At 32.4% G+C, this 22,026-nt stretch overlaps 1 protein-coding gene across 2 annotated transcripts in view; it reads right to left on the bottom strand.

Moving 5' to 3' along the window:
- Nucleotides 1–22,026, bottom strand: part of LOC118187713 (elongation factor-like GTPase 1) — a 352,553-nt gene that overhangs the window by 277,866 nt on the left and 52,661 nt on the right. For both annotated transcript variants that reach the window (XM_085810767.1, XM_085810768.1), the window contains exons 8-12: nt 9,239–9,280; nt 8,943–9,052; nt 3,652–3,775; nt 875–954; nt 382–518 (exon numbers count right to left, since the gene is read on the bottom strand). In XM_085810767.1, coding sequence (XP_085666893.1) covers nt 382–518; nt 875–954; nt 3,652–3,775; nt 8,943–9,052; nt 9,239–9,280 — 493 coding nt within the window. The remainder of the gene's footprint in view (nt 1–381; nt 519–874; nt 955–3,651; nt 3,776–8,942; nt 9,053–9,238; nt 9,281–22,026) is intronic.

Raw genomic sequence — 22,026 nt, 5'->3', positions numbered from 1 at the left:
GATTCACAGCTTTCAACATTTTCTCAGGACCTTCAGGGTCAAACTCTTGACTGGTTAAAAGGCAAAATATATGTGGAGTTTTAGCTATATAAATTCAATATTTGTTCCTCCATAAAACATGCACAGCACTAATTGCATTACTTAAAAATAATTATAGTATACAAAATGAATTTACATTTTCTTTGATATAATTGAAAACAAATAATTTACTTTAATATATTTTCAGTTTAATATTTCCTCACAGAGACCAGAAATTCTGCATTTGAGAAAAACACATAAAAATCCTGAATTAATACTTCAAAAGGCTCCAAATTCTTCATCTCTGCATAAAACAAATATTGTAAAAGATATGTATATTTTGTAAAGAATACCATTACAGACCTAATACTGCACTTGACAAAGGAATCCACTGACTAAATATTGCTTGAAGGTAAATTCTGGGATCTTTACGATTAGTATCTCTAGGTGAAATCTTTAAATTCAAAGATTTAACAATTTTATCCGCCATTAATTTGTCCCTAAACAAACATTAAAAAACATTAAAATTATTAGCAATATCACTAAAGTACATAAAAGAGCATTAAAAAGTTAAAAAAATTACACATCTAATTTATATATTAATAATATGAGTGCAATTTTGCATACCAACATGTGACCAACAAAGCTGTATTATTATTCATACATGAAACACATACAGAATCAAAACATCTAAAGCAAAGAAATTTGTTTATATATATATATATATATATATATATACATACATACATATTAACAAATTTTTCACTAGCATTTCTTTAAAGTTTTAATTCTAACAAAATTTATTTCTTTAAAAGGGAGTCCTATGCTTAAAATAAGATAAAAATAAAATAAATACCTGTTCACTAAAACTGCTTCATAAACAGACCAGATATTTTCTAAAATACACTGGACAAACAATGGCTTTTTAGCTTTTGCCTAAAAAAGGAAGATTTGGATAAAGAAAGATAGGTTATAGAAAACATTTGGGTACACAAGAATAAAAATTAATGTTACACTGCTGGCCATTAAAACTGCAACACTATGAAGGAAAGCAAATAGCAAATACAATAAAGATATTTACTGAACATAAACAGTATCGCATGAAGACAAAACAATTAAATTTGTAAACATTTTGGAGGTTTATAGGGGTGTGAAATTAGTAGAAACAGCTGCCACCCGTGGCAGCTAAAATGGCTCTCACGCCATGAGGCATGGAGTCAAATTGGGCTTGTATGAACAGAAATGGGCAACTCATTCCATGTTGTTTCAAGTCTATACCAAACTTCATCAATTGTATTAGCTGGAGAGGGGTGGTGGGACAGTCTCTCAGCAACCCATGACCAGATGTATTCAATGGATAACACATCTGGAGGCCATGCAGGCCAGGGCAGCAATCGAATAACTTGTGTATTGAGGAAGGTCAGAGCATGACCTACAACATGTGGTTTTGCATTACCTTGGTGGGACAGGGCGCTTGGGTATCTCAAAGATAGGGCACAACCACTGGATGTAAGATGTCAGAAATATACCCATCTGCATTCAAATTGCCATTGATCCAAACTAGAGATGTATGTGTCGTGTACCCAAGGGCTGTCCAAACCGTCATGCCAGGTGCAGGTCCCCTATGCAGATGTCAAATGCAAGTAGGGGACGTGTAGTCTTCTCAGACACTCCAAACACATATAAGGCCACCAGAATACTGCACATAGAACTGGAACTCATTTGAAAAGGTGACATTGTGCCACTCCTGTATCCAGCTTTGTCATTTGGTGCACCAGAATCGTCGTCTCTCTTTGTGCTGCACTGTCAACGGAAGCCGAAGTAATGGTCACCCTGCTGATAGTCCACACTGCTGCAAACATCAACGCATCTTACGAAATGATACCGAGTGTGCTGCAAACATGCCCATTTCCTCACTAATGGTCCATGATGCGGTCATACAGTTTTACAGGGCTGACCTCACAAAATGCCTGTCCTCTCTAATGTTAGTCATGGGAGGGTGTTGAGATCCTGCATGCCATACAGTATGACCCTCAGAAATCCATTAATTTGATATTCGCATGACAGTGGTTGAATGTCGACCAGTGCAACCGGTGATATCACAGAATGATAATCTACACTTTCGACAGGCAACAATCCTACCGCTTTCGAATTTCGAAACTTGCTGGTAAGCAAAATCTAATCTAATCTAAATTTGTAAAGTAATGAACATAATTGCAGTACTTTAAAATGTAAGTAATTTGTAAAGTAATGTAAGTAATTGCATTACTTAAAAAATAATTATAATATACAAAATGAATTTGCACTTTCTTTGATATAACTGAAAACAAATAATTTACTTTAATATATTTTCAGTTTAATATTTCCTCATGGAGACCAGAAATTCTGCATTTGAGAAAAACACATAAAAATCTTGAATTAATACTTCAAAAGGCTCCAAATTCTTCATCTCTGCATAAAACAAATATTGTAAAAGATATGTATATTATGTAAAGCATGCCATTACAGACCTAATACTGTACTGGACAAAGGAATCCACTGACTAAATATTGCTTGAAGGTAAATTCTGGTATCTTTACGATTAGTCTCTTCTTATTCGATTGACTTGTTGCTTGCTTCTTACTTTCTAAATGAGAAATCCACTACACAACTTTTTTTTTATGCAGTGCTTCAGATGCACTTAAATACTAATCATTTGCATATCCCAACTTCTTCTTTTCATGTGATTTTGATGTTCCTCAGATCATTCTTTAAGTTGTTGCAATTTGAATGGCCAGCAGTGTACATAATTCATTTACCAAAACAGTTACATAATAATGTACTAACTTTACAGCACATAATGCGCTGGAAATAATTTACATGAAAAATGTGGTGAGTAATAAAGTTTACAAAGACTTACTAACATACATTTTTTTTCCAAATCCTGACGAGAAGTAGAATGTATCACTTTATTTTATAACTATTACTCAGACAGTGATGGTTGAAATAAAAATGTCAATGTAAAGTGTAAAACCATATTTTTATGACAGAAATTTGAGAAATTTCATTAAATTTTACTAAAAAATAAGAAAATTTGGTTTATGAAAACTAATATATCTTGGTAAATGATATTAACTAAAAAAACATTAACTTCAAAATTAATGATGAAATACAGCGATAGAAACTAAACTACAAAATTTAAGTTTTAAAACAAGTCTAAAGCCTAAAGAATTACTGTAAGCACAGCAGCTTTAATTCTGATTTGCCTTCACTACTGGTTTAACATTTTCAAAGAATGTTTCATATAAAATAAAATAAAAAATATAATTACAGAAAAATATCATGGGTACTGTTGTGTTATCAGGAACAGATTCAGAAAGGTATGAATGTATGCACGTGTGTATGTGCATATATGTGCATATTTATACACACACATTCATGCTTACATATATATATGCATACATGAACACATACATACATACATTTCTGGATTCTATTCCCTGATAACAGAACAGTACCGTTTCATGTTTTAAAACAAAATAAATAATTAAGTGAAATAAAAACATAATATATGACTTATATTTTAATCTTTCAAAAAGTTTTTGAGAGAAATTCACAAAATTTACTGAAGTTAAAATAATTTATGAAACTTACCATTGCACCTTTCAAAACTTGTTTAGTTTTTGAATTAAAATAAAAATCTCCCCACAATGTTTGTTTAAGAACATCTTCATTTGCACCTAATTTTGATGCATACATTTTGGCAAAATGTGAGATCCTGAAAAATTATTATAAAAAGTAAATTGTTTATTAGCATTAATAAATAAGACATATAATATGATAAAAAAATTAAATTCCCAAATCTATTGTATATACAGTATATCAAAATCAGCATATAAATCCCCATAATACACTGCTTTATATACTGGTGTAGATGTAATCAGACCTCGTATTTAATGCTATAACATTACTTGAGTTAACAAAGTAAAACGTGTAGCTAACCTCTAGATCTGCAAAACTTTACCACGATTATGACTAGTGAATTTGGTGAGCTCTACTTATACATAGAGATGCAGTTAGTCCAGCACAATGGGGAGGGGGAATAAGCTGTAGGAGAAATTGTTGTTGCCCCAAACCTTTGACGCTCCAAACCATTTTATTGCCCCAAACCTTTGATGAACTTTTGTTCCTTGTTTTTACTGTTTCCTAATGTATTTAAATAAAGCTTCTTTGTTCTAACAGGAACCTCTGATTTATTTATTACTTAACATATACAAAACATATTTATTACTGTAAGAAATATGATTTACATTTGTAAAATAAATCTTATCACTGAAAATGGCATTTTTACATTTAAAAATGAAAAAAATTTTAAATTTACATAGATGCTTAAAAGGCAATTTATCTAATACATAAATAAAAATGAAATTTTGCCACTTTCACTTTCTCATTTAATTCTCTAATATGAATGAACAGCAATGCATTTTATTTGTAACTCTCTCTTTCTCTGTACATTTTTTTCTTGGCATTAGGACAGTATCAAAGAATTAATTGCATACTTAATTATAATTATCTGTTTTATAGGTGATGATCATCACACATCAAACAGATAATTATGAAATATGCTACTGCTATTAAAACATACAGCTGAAAATTTGCTTTAAAGAATACTTTTAATTTCTAATGAAAGCTTTACTATAATAAATCAAAGGCATGAAAAAAATATAATAAAAGCAAGCAGGATATCAGAAAAATAATTTAGACAACACCAGAAAATAAAGGTCTAGGTCTATTAAAGAAATAATCGCCTAGAAGTTCTTTTCTAAAAAGAAACACATGGAATAATGGAAATGCGTACAGTTATCAAAGGTTATACATATAACGGAAAAGGATTTTAAACTAAAATTTGATTGCAATTTGAAATTTTTTCTTTCCTTTTTAAGATTGTTGAAGTTATTGCATTGAAAGTGAGAAAAACTACTAAATAATTGGCTGCACTTACCAGCAGATTTGGAAACTATATTCTCATTACTAACCAAAAATACTTTTGCTTCGGATGAATAACAATATATGCTATGAATAACAATACATGTTATACACATTATTAATTTTTATATCATTTTCAAGAGTTACCTTGCTTACAGCTCAAATTTTTGTGTGCTAATAGCTAACTTTCAGTTCTCCTATGACAGAATACTGAGATTCAAAGTCTGCTAATGGGGTGGAGGTGATACGGTTATTTGATGTAAATCATTTGGTTATTAGAACTTCAGGTCCTCATACAGGGTGAAAAAAGTTACTAAAATAGCAGAAAAATAAAGTTGAGTGCACTTGTTTTTTTGCTAGTGCTCAGAAAATGAAATAGAGAATGACATAAAAAAATCAGCAGCTTTAAAAACTGACCAACAAAAATCAATAGCTAATATAAAAACATGTATTCTCTAAAATAGTAAATACCTCAGTGTTTTACATGATAAGAAATTGACAAAGAAGCTGCATTATCAAACAGTTACAATGAACATGACAGACTGACAATTTTGAAAAGATTAGACATAGCGTCATTCAGCCAAAGTACACATATTGTTAACTTAAACTTCTAAGCAGCATGATCACTTTTATCTAGTAATGAAATCGGTTTTTACTTGTTAGACATTACATGCCTCCCAACCAATATAGTGGTTAGCGATGCTGATTGCCATACCCATAAGCCAAGCTCAAATTCTATAAATGGCATGGATGTTTGTAAACATTTAGTGTCTGTGCAGCAAAGGGGGAACTCAAAATCCATGGTGAGCTGGAAATCCTTTCGAGCGGTTAATGATGCAGAAAGAGGGATGGCAGACCCTTGGACTGTATCCCCTAGGGTTTCTCCCTCAAAACTCTGATGGAAGCTTAATAGTCAGCAAGGTTCGGTAATACCTAATAATATATACTAACGGAAATGAGCAGGTGCTGGCCTTACTTTTACCTGTTAGATATTCCTTGTTATTAATTTCATTTTTTCCTTAATTTCTTTAATGATTTAAATATTACTCCAATGAATGGAAATTTATGAAAATAAAGTATAAAATAATAATTATACAAATATAGGAAATAAATCATGCTTCAGTCTAGCTGTTTATGAGTTAACCCAAAAAAAGCCACACAGCCCACAGAGTTAAGATATGATACATATATTAAGGTAATTCCAACTTTATGAAGTATTTGTAATTTGTGACAAGGTAATAATGAAAAAGTTGGTAATAACAAAAACACATTCTATGACTGATTACTGCAAGATTGAAAATAATGCGAACTCAAGCTATATTACTGCTTGTAAAATTTTCTCTTTGAAAGAAATATTTTAGCAAAAGACTTTGTGCCCACCACATAAGAAACTAATATGATTACCTATAAAAAATTATAAAAGAAATTATAACTTGAATTAATGTAAAGGCTGCAGACTCAGAATAGAATATTGCAGAAAGTTATAAAACTACAAAGGAGACATTTCTAATAAACATATAATGATTCCTACTCTAACTCATTGGCTGCTTAGCTAAAGAGCTGATATGACATAATTTATGGAGAAGATAACTTCTAATAAAGTTGAATTCAAAATAACTCAAATGGAAACTTTACATAGCAGATACACTGAATATAAATGATTGCATGTTATTCTAGGATCTTGATTTACATTCAGAGTCAGCACCAATACTAAAAAGATTTTGCAGTTTATTCACCATTAGTTGACTACAGAACCGAATGAACATTCTCCATCTAATGGGAAGGCTGAAGCCATTTAGTTAATGCTTAAGATGTCAGAGATAAAATGCTCTTACTCTGACAAAACCCCAAATCTACAATTCAGGGCCTAATGTCACTCATATTCTCAGAAATGAAAAATTTATATATAAAATTAAGCATAATCCAGCATAAAAATTAAAAAATTACATTGCAGTGATTTCTATAACACTATAATACATACAAAACTGAAGTGAGAGAGCTCATTGAATCATCTTATCTGTTTTTCAAAGAATGCATTCTTTACCCATCTGTTGACAGAATATTGAAAAAACATCAAAAAAGATTTATTTCTAGTCTCTATAGTAAAAATAAATCAAAGAAAAATTTCAAAGATATTTTGTCTTAAGTCTCAGTAGTTTTTTAGTGACCGACTATGAGAGCTCAGACTTTTGTACAGATATCCATGCAAATTTTATTTTATATGGGAGTAACACTCAAATAGCTGCCTATTACCTCAAAGACTATGTTGTTGGGAATGTACGAGAAGTTTCGACAGGTAAAAAAATGGCTCCCTGTTCCTCAAGCTATGTAATTCAACAATTAATCTTTCAATTCTTATTTTATTTAATTATTTATTTTCGTTTTTTGACACATTTTTTTGTGCAGTCTGTATAGTTCACAGCTCATCAAAATATTAAGGATAATTAGATAAAATATGCTTGCTCATAAAAATCTTCAACCAATGTCCAATGGTGTAATGATTTATTTTAATTACTTATAACTGAAAACAACACTTAATTTCATGCATAAAAATATGTAAATAAAGCAAGTAAGAGCATGATGCACAATGGACATATGCTGGAATTCAGGTGTGTAGTGCTGTTTAAGTTATATTATTTATAAGAGTGGACAGTATTCATCAGTTATTAGACAAAGGCAATCACTGTGAGTGATGAAAAAGTGTCAGCTTATCGAATGGTCAAGGAGATGGAAGCAAACACATACAGATGCCACCTCAAATCTGAATATCCCTCAAAGCATCATATTAAGGACTTTCAGCCGCAGTAGAGGCAGTAAATCAGTTAGCAAATAGTATGGTTAAGAATAGGTAAAAGTAACAACTGCAACAGAAGGTACATTTCGTCACTGTCAAATTAAAGAAATGAGAAGCAAATTACAAGAAAGCTGGTCATAGACATTTAGGCTGCTACAGAAAATTGAATTAGTTACTCTATTGCCAAAGGAAGGCTTCACAAGTTTGGATTTTATGTGATAAAACAATCGATTAGTATCCCATGCATATCTTTTTCCAAAGGGCCAGTTAAAGGAAATGTCATTGCCATGTTAATTGCAGCCAAGAGGAATGGGACCATATACTGATTATAGCTTCAAGTGTAATTTTAGATATATATTGATTTCCAGAGTTAGGAATATGCAACTAGCCTTCCCTTGTTCAAGCAAGAGTCCACTTGAATGGAAATAATTTCATGGCTTGAAGTGGAATCATCAAAAATGCCTACAATGAGCTAGATATCTTTGCAGGTTCTGTAATCAGTCTGTAATGTATGAATGAGGTTCTATCAACCCATATAAGACCATTTACGGGTGCTATTGGTCCTATTTTTTGCTAATGGATGACAATGCTTGTCTGCATCAAGCATCTCCAGTGTCAGAATATTTGGAAAAAGAAGCTATCACTTAAAATGATTAGCCATTTTATTCATCAAGTTTGAACCTGATAGAGCATGTGTGAGATGCCTTAAATCACTGAACTGCAATGTGGAATAATGCATTCTCTGAACCACAAGGATCTAAAAAGTATACTTTTAAAAGAATGGCATACTGTTCCACAAGACTTGATGAACAGTTTGGTAAACTGAATGAAATCAAGATATGAGGTTCGCATTTTATCAGAGATGAAAGTACACCATATTAAAGAAAAGCTTATTACAGAACAAGAAAGACAATTTTTCTATCATGTATCAATTTTGCAAAACTTTAAATTTAATATTTTGTGATTAATCAACTGGCAAACATTATAATTTATATTAAATAATGCTTTTGTACAAAATCCTTTTAATAATTTTTCAATAGGTAACAAATTTTATTTCTGCCAATATCCTTTAATTCTGATAAGCAGTATATTTTACTAGTAAATAAATCTACAGTCAATTATTGTTGTGAACTAATCAAAATAAAAAGTGTTTACAGATACAAACCCAAATCCCCATCCATCCAATGCACTTGCAAAAATGACATTCCCTTGTTCGGGAGAAAAGTAAACTGTAGAATCATCTGAGTCATCTAATCCACTACACCAATTGAAAATCTGCAGTCATACAGAAGAAAAGCATTTAGTAGAGAAAAAAGTAACTGAATTTTTTATTTATATACATAAATATAGCATATATAGTACACTTTCAATAAAATAATACAAAAGTAAACTTTTAAAAATTAAAAGAATTTTTTTAAATAATTTATTCAAATAAAAAGGATGTAAATAAATAATTTTTACTTTATTTTTTCCATCTTCTTGGGTTGTAGGTGAATCAGCTTTCTGCAAAAACAGTCATTATACTATAATGTTACAAAACAAATATAGCAAAAAATAGTAACATAACGAAATATCAAGCATATTTAAGTCTTAAAAAAAGAAAAGTACTTAAAAGGAAAGTATTTAGGAAAATTACTTAAGAAAAGGAAAATATTTAGGGAAATTACTTAAATAACTAATGTAGGTATAAGGAATATTCTTCTCCTTAACTGCATGCCTTCAGCGCATAACTGGTAGCACGTCTGTCTAGAAAACCAGATGAGGCGTTCAAATCCATCAAAGTGCAGACCTGTTTTTTTTTTGGGGGGGTAATTCCTGCTTTAATAGCCAAGGAGACAAAAGCACCCAACTAAAATGTCACAGCTGATAATTCCTCATCTTTATGAGAGGGCTGGGAGGTAACTGGGTTCCCTCCCAACCCAGTCACTCTTGAAACTGGAGAGAATGCAAGAAATTTTCTCCTTCCTTCCACCATGGCTTAATGGTGAAATAGGTAGTCTAGCATGTCTGCCTAGCAAACTGGGAACTCAAAGGTTCAAATTCTAGTGATGGCATAACTGTTTTTTATGTTTCTTGCTTCAAAAAACTTAACACAGTCTACATTTGATTTTGGGGTAATTTTTTGTTTTGGTAAATATCTGAATACGAGAAATGTCCACTAACGGACTGTGAAGGAGTGAAAGCACATCTTTAGTGAAGTGTGAAGGAATGAAAAACTCCATTTTTGCATGCATTATTTACATTGTATTTAGCTAAATGTTTTTACAGAGAACCTGTCATTATTTTATCTTTTTAAACTCAATTTTAAAATAAGTGTTCATGGAACTTGCCTGTTATGGAGGGAACTGCATTAAAATTTCTGTAGGAATACAGTATTTTGCAATCACTGAAAGGAGAGACTGCTATGATTTTTTTTCCTTAAAGTGATCATGAAATTTTCATCAGAATAAGAGAAACAAAAGCCTGCTACAAATTTATTGATGACTTTTCAAGATAAATGCCTAATTAAAATGTAAAATATTTACATAATATGCATGCACACAATAAATTTTTTAATTACAAGTCATCATACTTTTTGTTTTGTAAAAAACTGCCAAACTGCACCAGGGTGGTTGTGCTAATATGTAAGTACCAATCAAAATTATCAAAGGTGTCCTTTTAAAATTCTAGGAATCATATAAGCATTGCTATAGACAGTTATAAGTTTTTTAATGCAGCTTTCTAAAATATACTTTGTGAAGAAAATAATTTTTAAAATTTTGCATGTTTTCACTACAAGCTATTATAAAATTAAAATTAGCCAGGAAGCCTATTTTGATTAATTTCGTAAACACAACTACATATCTATACAAATCGAAAAGCACATTTGTATAATAATTCTAAATACCTTTCACATAAAGAAGGAATATTCTATCATCCAATGAATCCTCATTCTCCGTTTTTAAGATAAAATAACGATTTTCACAAGCATTTATTTTCAATATTTACAGATTTTGTAAGCCTGCATCCCAGGACTTCACCTGTCACAGTTTAAGAGTTTCTACACTTATTAGAAGAAGCAGGAATGCTGCATGTTATCTTTTGAATTTAAGAATTTTTTTAATCCTATGATGATGATTTTTTTTCACAACAAGCAATGTTACAATAATGTTCATCAAGCAAATATAGCTAGCTAGCTACCTTGTGATTTATAGAACATGATAGCAAAAGTCTGTTATGTCCCAGAACTGAAAAGAATTGACTCACTAATAAATGGATTTCTTTTCAGTTCTTGGTAAGGATAGAGGTTGCGCCCATAGCAGACTAACATAATATAATAATAAAAATAATAATAAACAAGAATGCCTACTTTTTAATCCACTTTTGTACATAATGTATTTGGGAGAATGCAAAGCAATTTCAGCAATCACACTTCAAAATCTGAATTAAAGTCTTAATAGAGCTTCCTATCTTCTAGTCAGAGTCAAAAGAACTTCAATTAAAGTCTCAGCATTGTACAAGCAGTATAGAAACAAAGAGTAGACTAACTATTTAATCGACACATTCACTCATCAGAATTTAATTGACGTATTTCATTAATTGTTTTTTCATATTAAAATTTGTTTATGGAAGAGCATATGGTCACATACTTTATGTTACACAGAAAATTTTTGCAGGCTGTTATTTTAAGAATCAGCTTATATTGTAAAACTTCATAGAATTCTGCTGAACAGATATAGACTACAAGATTAAGTTCACAATGAGATTTTCCTTTTCTTATGATGTGAAATGAAAATTCCAGTGATGTAACTAATTAACAACCGAGAAAAACAGATTACAGTTCAAATCTCTGCTTTAACCAGTCATATAAGATTTTTCACGCTTAAGGGATAAATGCAAGCATTTTTATGTTTTCTATAAACAAAACTTGAATGAAACAATTCCTTGAAGAGCACTATACAGGGTGCATAGGAAAGTCCATTTAACCTGAAAATTCTTGTAAATGGAGAAAGCTACAGCTATGCAAGTGAAGTTATGGTATAGTAAAGCGACTAACCCAACCTAATGCAAATGACAGCAGCATCCCTAGTGGCACAATTTGGAATATAGGCATTGCAAATCGGAAATGGAAAGAATAGGGCAAAACTTCCTCTTAGAAAGTTTTAAAGCATTAATTAATTAGTACAATACATCATTTGGTTCGCACAGATAAGACAAACTGTCGTCTGTGTTAAGTCCCTCTGAAGCCAGATGGCGCTGCCATCGTTACTGTTTAAAAAAAGAATGTTAATTACTTTGGAGTTGGCTTCAATGGCGAAGCAGAGAGTGATTGTGGGAGCCTGAGCGTCTCTCAAAAATTAGTATAATAAAGATAAAGATATGTTACAAAGTAGTTTGTAAATTAGTTTAATTGAGAGTTACAGTCCACTTAAAAATCGCCGGACCATTTGAGTGGTCCAGTAGAGCCGCAGAGATATCAGCTAAATAAATAATCTAGTGTAAAACAGTGAGTTTGCCATTTTGTTTCAATGGAATTTGTGTTTGTGGATTATAGCCAGTTGCTGAAAGAAAGGGGTAAGTAAAAACCCTTGAAACTCTATTCATTATTAACTGTTGCATTTAGTAAATTCTGAATACTTCTTGCGTTTTAGAAATAACTAATAATAATTAAGTTTGTGTGATAATTTGTTATTGATAAGTGTAGCGAAAATGGCTACGAAACTGAAAGATGTTCTCACTAAAAAGAGAACTCAAAAAACTATCTTATCGAAGTTGCAAAAGAAACTTTGTGAGTCAGATTTAAGTGTTAGTGATTTAGAATTGTTAAAAACTAAATTTAACAATCTGCAAAATGAATTTGATAATGTTTTTGATTCTATTATCAATTTAAGTAGTGAAGAAAATATCGAAAAAATCTTCAGTGAGCAAGATGAAATCAATAGTAGTATTATTGATATAGAATTTGAAATAAATAATAGATTGTCGAACGTTGTTAAAGAAAATAAAGTAGAAAATGCAGTAATTTCTGAAAATACTGTTGTGCGTTTACCTAAGATTTCGTTACCGACATTTTCAGGAGAAATGCATTCTTGGCTTTCCTTTAAAGACATTTTTAAAGCGAGTATTGATCAAAACCCAAATTTATCAGATGCTGTAAAATTGCAATATTTGAAATCAGCACTGAAAGGAGATGCTTTTAGAATTATCCAAACGATAGCTATAACGGATAATAATTATAAGTTAGCGTGGTCTCTCCTTGAAGAAAGATACTCGAATCCTGGAGAACAAATGTATGCTCATCTTAAAAGATTTATGAGTATTCCTGTTATTCAAAACGAGTCAGCTTCTGCGATTCTAAATTTAATTGATGTTACAAGTGAAGTAAGATCGTTAGAATGTTTAGAACAAATGTTAGATGGGGTTTCATCCGCTATATTTGCCTTTATTCTTAGCCAGAAACTTGATCAGAATACTAAGTTATGGTGGGAAAGGACTTTGAAGAAAGAAAAAATACCGAACATAACAGAGTTATTAAAATTTCTAAAGGATCACGCGAGGACATTAAACGCTTCTAGAATTCCAGTAATGTGTAAATCAAAAGCTTCAGTAAGTCAATCAAAGGTTTCTTCAATGGTTTCATGTGTGACTGAAAAACGTGCTTTAATTTGTAAACTGTGTAATGTGGAACATAAATTATTTAAATGCCTTAAATTTCAAAAATTCAGCTTAAAGGATAGAGTCGAGTATGTTAAAAAGCACAACTTATGTTTCTGCTGTTTTGGAAATCATGGAGTGAGAAATTGCCCTTCAAATTACTCTTGTAGGCTATGCAGAAAAAAGCACAATTCGTTACTGTGTTATGAGCGAGAAAAAGTTTCGATTTCCCAAAATAGAGAGAGTTGCGAAATCGCCTCTCTGTCGGATCAAAAGTCAGACGGCGGTTCGTCTACGGAAGTAGCGAAACTGAACGCTCACGCAAAGCCATTTATAAATAAGGATAGCGAGTGTTTTATGACAGCTAACGTAAATAAAAATTGTAATGCAGTTAATAGAGTCCTACTGTCGACAGCAATTGTTTATATTAAGGGAAATGAAGGAGAAATATTTCCAGCCAGAACTTTGCTTGACAGTGGAAGTATGATTCATCTTTGTTCATCGGAACTAGCTGAGAAGCTTCATTTGCAAAGAGAAAATGTAAACGTATCAGTAGGATGTTTATCTGGGATTTCAACAACGGTGAAGTCAAAAATAAGTGCGGTTATTTTAAATAGAGGAAACACATACAGTCGTAAACTAGATTTTTTCGTAATTCCGAAAATTACTCATTTAATGCCTTCTAGACAAATTGAAGTCTGTAGTATTGAGATTCCACAAGGAGTTACGTTAGCTGATCCAGACTTTCACAAACCGGGTAAAATTCAGTTACTTTTAGGATCTGAAATATTTTTCGATTTGATAAGATCCGGGCAAATTTATGTACCAAATACAAATTTAGTGTTACAAAACTCAGCATTTGGGTATTTGGTAAGCGGTAGCATTGAAGATTTACCACATGAGAAACAATTAATGCATTAAGGGTTAATTTATGTCAATGTCGAAGCACAGTTGAAGAAGTTTTTTGATTTGGAATCAATTGGTATCAGAGATGATCCCAATTCTTACGATGAAGATAAAGCATTAGAGATATTCAACAAAACTGTTAGTTTCAAAGATGGTCGTTATATTGTTAGTTTGCCTTGGAAGAAACGTTGGGAACATTTAGGCGACAATTTTGGTGTCGCAGAAAAAAGAATAAAAATCCTGATGAGAAAAATGCAGCATGATAATACATTATACCTGAAATATAGAGAAACTTTAGAAGAGTACCTAAATCAAGGGATAATAGAAAGAGTATTAGATTCTACGAAACCAGTAAACAAGCCAGTTTTTTATATGCCGCATCAGACAGTTTATAGAGAAGAAAGCATTACAACAAAAATGCGTATTGTATTTGATGCGAGCTCACATGAAATAGATAGTCTGTCCCTGAATGATTGTTTGTGGCCAGGTATTAATCTGAATCAAAATATATTCCACTTGCTGATATATTTTAGACTTAATAGAGTTGCAATCTTAGGAGATATTGAAAAGGCATTTTTACAGATCGTGTTAGCTAAAAAGATCGAGATGCAGTTAGATTTTTATTTGTTAAGAATATTGATACACCTTTGCAGAATACCGACGATCAGCTAGAAGTGTATAGATTTAAGCATGTGCTCTTTGGTGTTAATTCCAGTCCTTTTTTGTTAGCGGCAACTATAAAGCTGCATATCCAAAAGTACAGAAATGTGTATCCCGATACCTTTCAAATTCTTGATACATGTATGTATGTTGATGATCTTGTTACAGGAGCAGATGATGTATCAGGAGCCTTAAAAACTTCAAGGGAAGCAAAGGAAATTATGCGTGGAGCTGGGATGAATCTATGCAAATGGGTGACGAATGATTATCATTTAGCTAAAAAATGGGAAGAAGAAAATTTTGATATTCATCCCCTAAGCTCAAATGAAAAGATACTGAAGGTATTAGGAATTCAATGGAACATTCAGGAAGATAGTTTGAGTATAGAGACTTCTTGTTTGACGAAAATTTCGAGGAGAAAGAAAAGTACCAAACGCTTCATCCTCCAAACAGCTGGAAAAATATATGATCCTCTTGGACTCATCACACCATTCACTGTTAGAATAAAACTTTTACTACAAAAGCTATGGTTACGTAAATTACCATGGGATGAAGAGCTTCCTTCTGATTTGAACGACGAGTGGTTTCAGTGGTGTAGCGAGCTTTCAGAACTTAGTAACATTAGTGTTCCAAGATCTGCTTTGGATTCATGTGATGAAAATATAGAGATCCATGTTTTTTCTGATGCAAGTCAAAAGTTGTATGGTGCAGCCGTTTACGTAAAGGTACAGAATCAAGAAAAAATTTTTGTGAATTTGCTGGCTTCCAAGAGCAGAGTTTCACCTGTCAAAAAAGTTTCCTTGCCTCGACTTGAATTGCTGGGTGCACTGATTGGTGCAAGATTGGGAACGGAAGTTAAAAAGGTTTTAGATCGTAAAGGTTCATCTAATATCTTTTTTTGGAGTGATTCTAAAGTTACACTGTATTGGATCAAAGGATCAAGCAGGAGATGGAAGTCTTTCGTTCAAAATCACGTCGACGAGATTCAGAAGTTGACTAATCCAGATTCATGGTTTTATTGTTCAACCAAAGACAATCCAGCCGATCTTCTAATGCGTGAAGTTAGTGCCTCTTCTCTAGTGAACAATTCTAAGTGGTGGACTTGTGCAGAATTTTTTACAGAGCCGCATCTTCCCTACAAGTGCTTACAACCAATAGTTCCAGAGGTTGAGAACCTAACACCAAATGAAAGGGAGTCCTTTGTGCAAGAAAGCAAAAGTTCTAGTGACATTAATGACATTTCTGAGAGAACTATGTTGATTGACATGAACTCTAACGTTTTAGACGAACTCTTGAATATTAGTAACAATTATTATAGAATAATTAATGTTCTTTCTTATATTTTTAGGTTTATTTGTAATTGCAGGAAAGGTGAATCAAGAAAGGTAGGCCCTCTTCAACTAGAGGAGGTAAGAATAGCTGAGAAAATGCTTATTAAGCATGAGCAGAAGGTTCTGTTTTGTAAAAAGGACATAACAGGTAACTCAAAAAATTTACATCCCTTTGTTGATCGTAAAGGAATAATTCGCGTTGGTGGCCGTCTTGAAAAAGCTTCTTTACCATTTTCTCAGAAATATCCTGCAATCCTACCAAAAAATTCTAAGCTAAGTAAGATTTATTTTTCTAGTGTGCACAGAAGATTATTGCATGTTGGCCCCCAAGGATTACTGAATGCAGTACGTTTAAAATTTTGGCCATTAGGTGGTAGAGATTTGGCGCGAAAAACAGTGCATCTTTGTGTGACATGCTTTAAATGCAAACCGATTTTGTCTTCACAGATTATGGGCAATTTGCCATACGAGAGAGTTAATAGATCACCCCCATTTAGTGTTTCAGGTTTGGATCTATGTGGTCCCTTTTATGTGACTTACAAGCATCAGAGAAAGGGTGTGCTAAATAAAATTTACATTTGTGTATGTATATGTTTTGTGACACGAGCTATTCATCTTGAGCCTTTGTCAGATTTAACTTCTAGTGCTTTAATTGCCACTCTTAAGCGTTTCATGGCCAGACGTGGCAAATGTGCGAAAATATTCACTGATAACGCCCCTAATTTTGTAGGAGCAAATTCTCTGTTGAAGAAATTTTACAATGTAATTAATTTTCCTGATAAAACTTTGGCCTCATATTTCACGTCTGAAAGAATAGACTGGAACTTTATACCTCCCAAGTCCCCTCATTTCGGAGGGCTATGGGAAGCCGGTGTAAAGTCCGTAAAGTATCATTTAAAGAGAACGATAGGAAATTTGCGTTTTACATATGAGGAGTTTGAAACCATAATTGTGCAGGTAGAAGGAATACTAAATTCGAGACCTCTTACACCTATTTCCAATGATTTTGATTGTTATGACGTTTTGACCCCAGGTCATTTTTTAATAGGGAGATCAATACAGACGATTCCGGAGCCAATGATAATAGACGTAAATGAAAATCAGTTAAGCCGGTGGCAGAGAACACCGAAAGTAGTTCAAATTATTTGGAAGAAATGGTCAAATGACTATTTAGGAACCCTGCAGCAGAGAAACAAGTGGATGATAGAGAAGAACAATATTTCTGTTGGTACTATGGTACTCGTTAAGGAGGATTATCTGCCAATTTGCAAATGGATATTAGGTCAGGTTATTAAAGTCTATTATGGATCTGACAATAAAGTAAGAACGGTTAAAATCAAAACAAAATCAGGAGAATTGAAAAGAGCGATAACAAAGATCGCCGTTCTTCCGATAGAAAACTGAAATGATATTTTTGCATATGTATTGTATTGTTATAGTATTGTAATAGCTGTAGTTATAATAATAGTATATTATGTTGTTTATAAGTATATTAACTTTGTTAAGAATGTTTGTATAATTTCTTGAAATTTTGTAATTTCAATCCGGGGGAGTGTTAAGTCCCTCTGAAGCCAGATGGCGCTGCCATCGTTACTGTTTAAGAAAAGAATGTTAATTACTTTGGAGTTGGCTTCAATGGCGAAGCAGAGAGTGATTGTGGGAGCCTGAGCGTCTCTCAAAAATTAGTATAACAAAGATAAAGATATGTTACAAAGTAGTTTGTAAATTAGTTTAATTGAGAGTTACAGTCCACTTAAAAATCGCCGGACCAGTCTGTATACCAAAAGATGTCTACAATTGCTGCAATCATTTCTGTGTAAACATTGAAAGGAATAGCCATAGGTATTAAGAAATATGCACCTTTTTATTGCATAAATATGTACTTACGTCAATATAGTTTGATAACATCACACGCACACAGAAAGAAAAAATCTGATGTGTACACCACATGACTTCCTAGTATGGAATATTAAATTATATGCATTTTTTCTTCATTTCATTTAAACTTATTAGATTGAATTAAACCTACTTCGCCAACAGCGCATAAACCACAATAGAATAAATGCATTCTTTAAAATTCACTTTGTTTACCATAGCGACACTCTGGCACTAGGTTTACTTAACAGTATTATATTTCGTTCATATTATAACTCAGAATGCACAAAATTTATATCATTTAAAGAATTATCTAATCGTTACCACATGGTCTATTCAAATACTATAATAAAGCTAGAACTATGTATAAAAGAAATTAAGCAAACCAAACAAAAAAGAACAGTTTTTCACAGACGATTGAGTATTTCTCATTCAATTAATTCAGTTTTTACTTTGCGACAGGGCAGAAATACATAAAAACTCAAAATATCTGTATTGAAAATTACGAAGTAAATCTTAAACTCTTATTTCCTCGAAAAAATTCCAGAAAGGATTAAGCATGATTTAAATAATAAAGCGTTATCTTTGTTGTTGAGAAGCTAAGTTTCTCTAGATTGGCAACAAATCCGCTACTCAGCCGTTCAAATGTAAACAAGAGCAATGGCCGCCATCAAATTAGACTTAGCAGCACTTAAAAAATTTTAAAATTGTTGATAATTCTAAAAATATTGCATACAGATTTACTAAAGGCATAAAACCCTTAACCAGAAGATAAAAACAACATAATTCAATCATTTTTAAAGCAAAAAATGTACAATTTACAAACATATAAGAGTAAAGAAACTGAGATCTCCGAGCCGGGTAACAGAGTGGATATATTTACAAATATATTTATATACGTTTGGCGTGGCCGATTGAAACCAAAATACGAGGTGCACATCTACATGTTATAGTAGTCTTATATACAAAATTTCAACGTTCTGAGGCTACTCGTTTTTGAGTTATGCAAGATACGTACATACGCACGTACGTACATACGTTCGTACAGACGCCACAAAAAATTCTCTTCAGAATTCATTTTAAAGCAGTTTTTTAGTTTTTTTGGAGGAAAAGAGTCTTTTATTCTGCCCTTACGTACAGATATCACGCAAAAACCTCGTTAAATTGCATTCGAAAGCGATTAAATTGGATATTTTTGTTGAAATATGCTGCCTGAAGCTTTTCGCGATTACCATACTTTCTTTTTACTTCGTACAAGGCAGTAAAAAGCAAATGCAAATAGGCACAGAGCAATAGCAAGTTAATGTAGAGTATGTTAAAAAAGTTCGTCATTGCTTATGATACATGTTTGTATTCATGAGAGTAATTCTGCATGCCCATTTCTCAGCATGGAAGATGTCACACTATTGCAAGCATCTGTAATACGATGATGTAGATCCAGCAGACTTATGCGGAGTATGTCCAATATGTGGAGTTGCATAAAGGTGATCTTTTATTAAACACCCACAAGAAAAATTCCAATGAAGAGAGGTCCAGAAATCATGGAGGCCCTTCAACACTATCACCATACCCGATAATTTGTTGTACAAAAAAGTTTGAGAAAGCTTTGCACTCCAGCTATCTGGTGCTTCACCGTCTTGCTAGAACTACAAGGACCCTAATGTAGACAGGGAAATACCATTTAGAAAGTCAAGTATGATATCCTGTAATAGTTGGAGGTACATTTAATGTGTATTCATAGAACACAGGTCCCAGTAAGCAATTCTTCCAGATCACATGCCAGATGTTAATGGACTAGTGCACTTGGTGTCTGGTGGATAGTAACTATGCGGGATTTTCCAATGCTCAGTAGTGGGAATTGTGTCAATTTAATAATCCAGTACATTGAAACAGTGCCTTGTCTGACCTAAAACTGTTGGATAAAAAATCTGAGTAACCTTTAACATTAGTCAACATCCAGTTGCATGAATCAAATTGATGCTCATTATCTCGTGGTAACAGTGCTTGCTGCAGTGACACAATAGGGATGTACACTGTGCAATAAAAAATGGAACAGTTCTAGATCTCCGTTCTACTGGGCTGATTGACGAAATTCAACTTGCATTTTTCATATCTTGAAAGTGAAACTCAGGATATATATTAGATTTATATACAGTCAAAAGACTTTAATCCGGACACGTCGGGACTTCGGCGATTCCGGATTATAGAAATCTGGTAAGATGGCATGCAGAAATTATAAAATTAAAAATATGAAACCGTAACTTGTGAAATAAAAAGCAATTATGATCTAAAGGGTATCAAAATTTACAAAAAAAAGCTTAATATTTATTTGTTTACTTTATTAAACATTTCTTTCAATGCGCGCATGCGTAAAGCATACATTACGCATAGTCGAAATTAGAAAATTGCAACCAGAAAACTATTTTAAGTGTATTCGTGATATTCATAATGACAAGGAAATTGATTTAAATTATATCGGAATACACCGAGATGAAACACTACATTTAGTGAGGAATTATAATCCAAATAAAATAAAAACATCTGCCCTGAAGATGAGGATAGTGCTGACAGATCAATTTCCAGTTCACTGCGCATCGCAACGTTCCCCCTCCTCCGCAGAGCAGCGTGAAATTGATAAACAGATTTTGGAATGGTTAGGGAAACAAATCACCTCTCTGTCACTTTCATGCCTTTATCCATTATTTTTTTGCAGCAATTCCACTTTTTGTTTCATGGACATCGAAACCTGCTTTCGCTCTGTAGATCCTTTGACAGCTCCAGAATTGGAAACTCTTTTTGACATAATTGAAAGTTCAAGCTTACTTTTTAAAAAATTGCTCTAAAAGTCTGCAAAAAGTAATAAGCTGGATCCAATTAAAAGATTAAGGAAGAACGCAATCTGCAACATCAACTGAAATAGATAATTAGATCATTTTAGCTTAGCTTATACCGACCGTTATACATTAAACGCTCATGCGTAAATGTATTACGTACATGCGTTGCGTTTACGCATGCGCAGAAAGTTTGTAGCTTTGAGGTCCGGATTAAAGACTTTTGACTGTATAACACTGTTCTGACATAGATATTTTGACACAAAATTGGACTTTTTCTGAAATAACATACCAATGTTTTTATATATTTCAAATCTATGACTCAAATTATGCCAGGCTGCCAAGTTTAGCAAAATTTGCATGAGTAGTTTTTAAAATATTAGCTTTCAAAATTTCAGCTCCTCAATGTTAATTGAATTTGGTATATATTTATTAATATATCTTTTTTTATTCTTCCTTTCACATTTTGAAATTTAGATTCATTCCAAATAAAATTCACCTTTTTTATGATTTATTTTTTTTTTATGATTTGCAGCGATAATAACGCCAAATGTGGTTTATGGATTTTTGTTAAAGTGAATTGCCACAGCTATTTTTAACCTTAAATTTCAAATAAATTTTTACAGAGAATTAATTATATATATATATATATATTAATATATATTTTTACAGAGAATTAATTATATAATATATATATAATTAGAGAATTAATTATTATATAATATATTATATATAAAAGAAGGATGCTTTCATGAAGAACTTTCTAAGGAAAGTCAGCTGGCATACATGTCACACATGAAAAAACCACAAAAACGGCCATGCAACCAGTCTGTTTGCCGGGATTCGGACCCCGGAGCGACGGCGACCCAGTGTTCAGCGACTTTACCGCTCGGCCATTTGTGGGCTTTATGAAATGGAAAGCGATAACTTTATTTAAAATTAATCTCAGAAATATTAAGATGTTTCAAAAAGTTGGATGCTTTTTAATATACTTGCAGAATGCCTGAAGAAA

Source organism: Stegodyphus dumicola, chromosome 2, assembly GCF_044657685.1.
Source record: "Stegodyphus dumicola isolate Sdum_Otavi_A_Nest chromosome 2, ASM4465768v1".
NCBI lineage: Eukaryota > Metazoa > Arthropoda > Arachnida > Araneae > Eresidae > Stegodyphus > Stegodyphus dumicola.
This window is presented reverse-complemented; position numbering and strand designations above follow the sequence as displayed.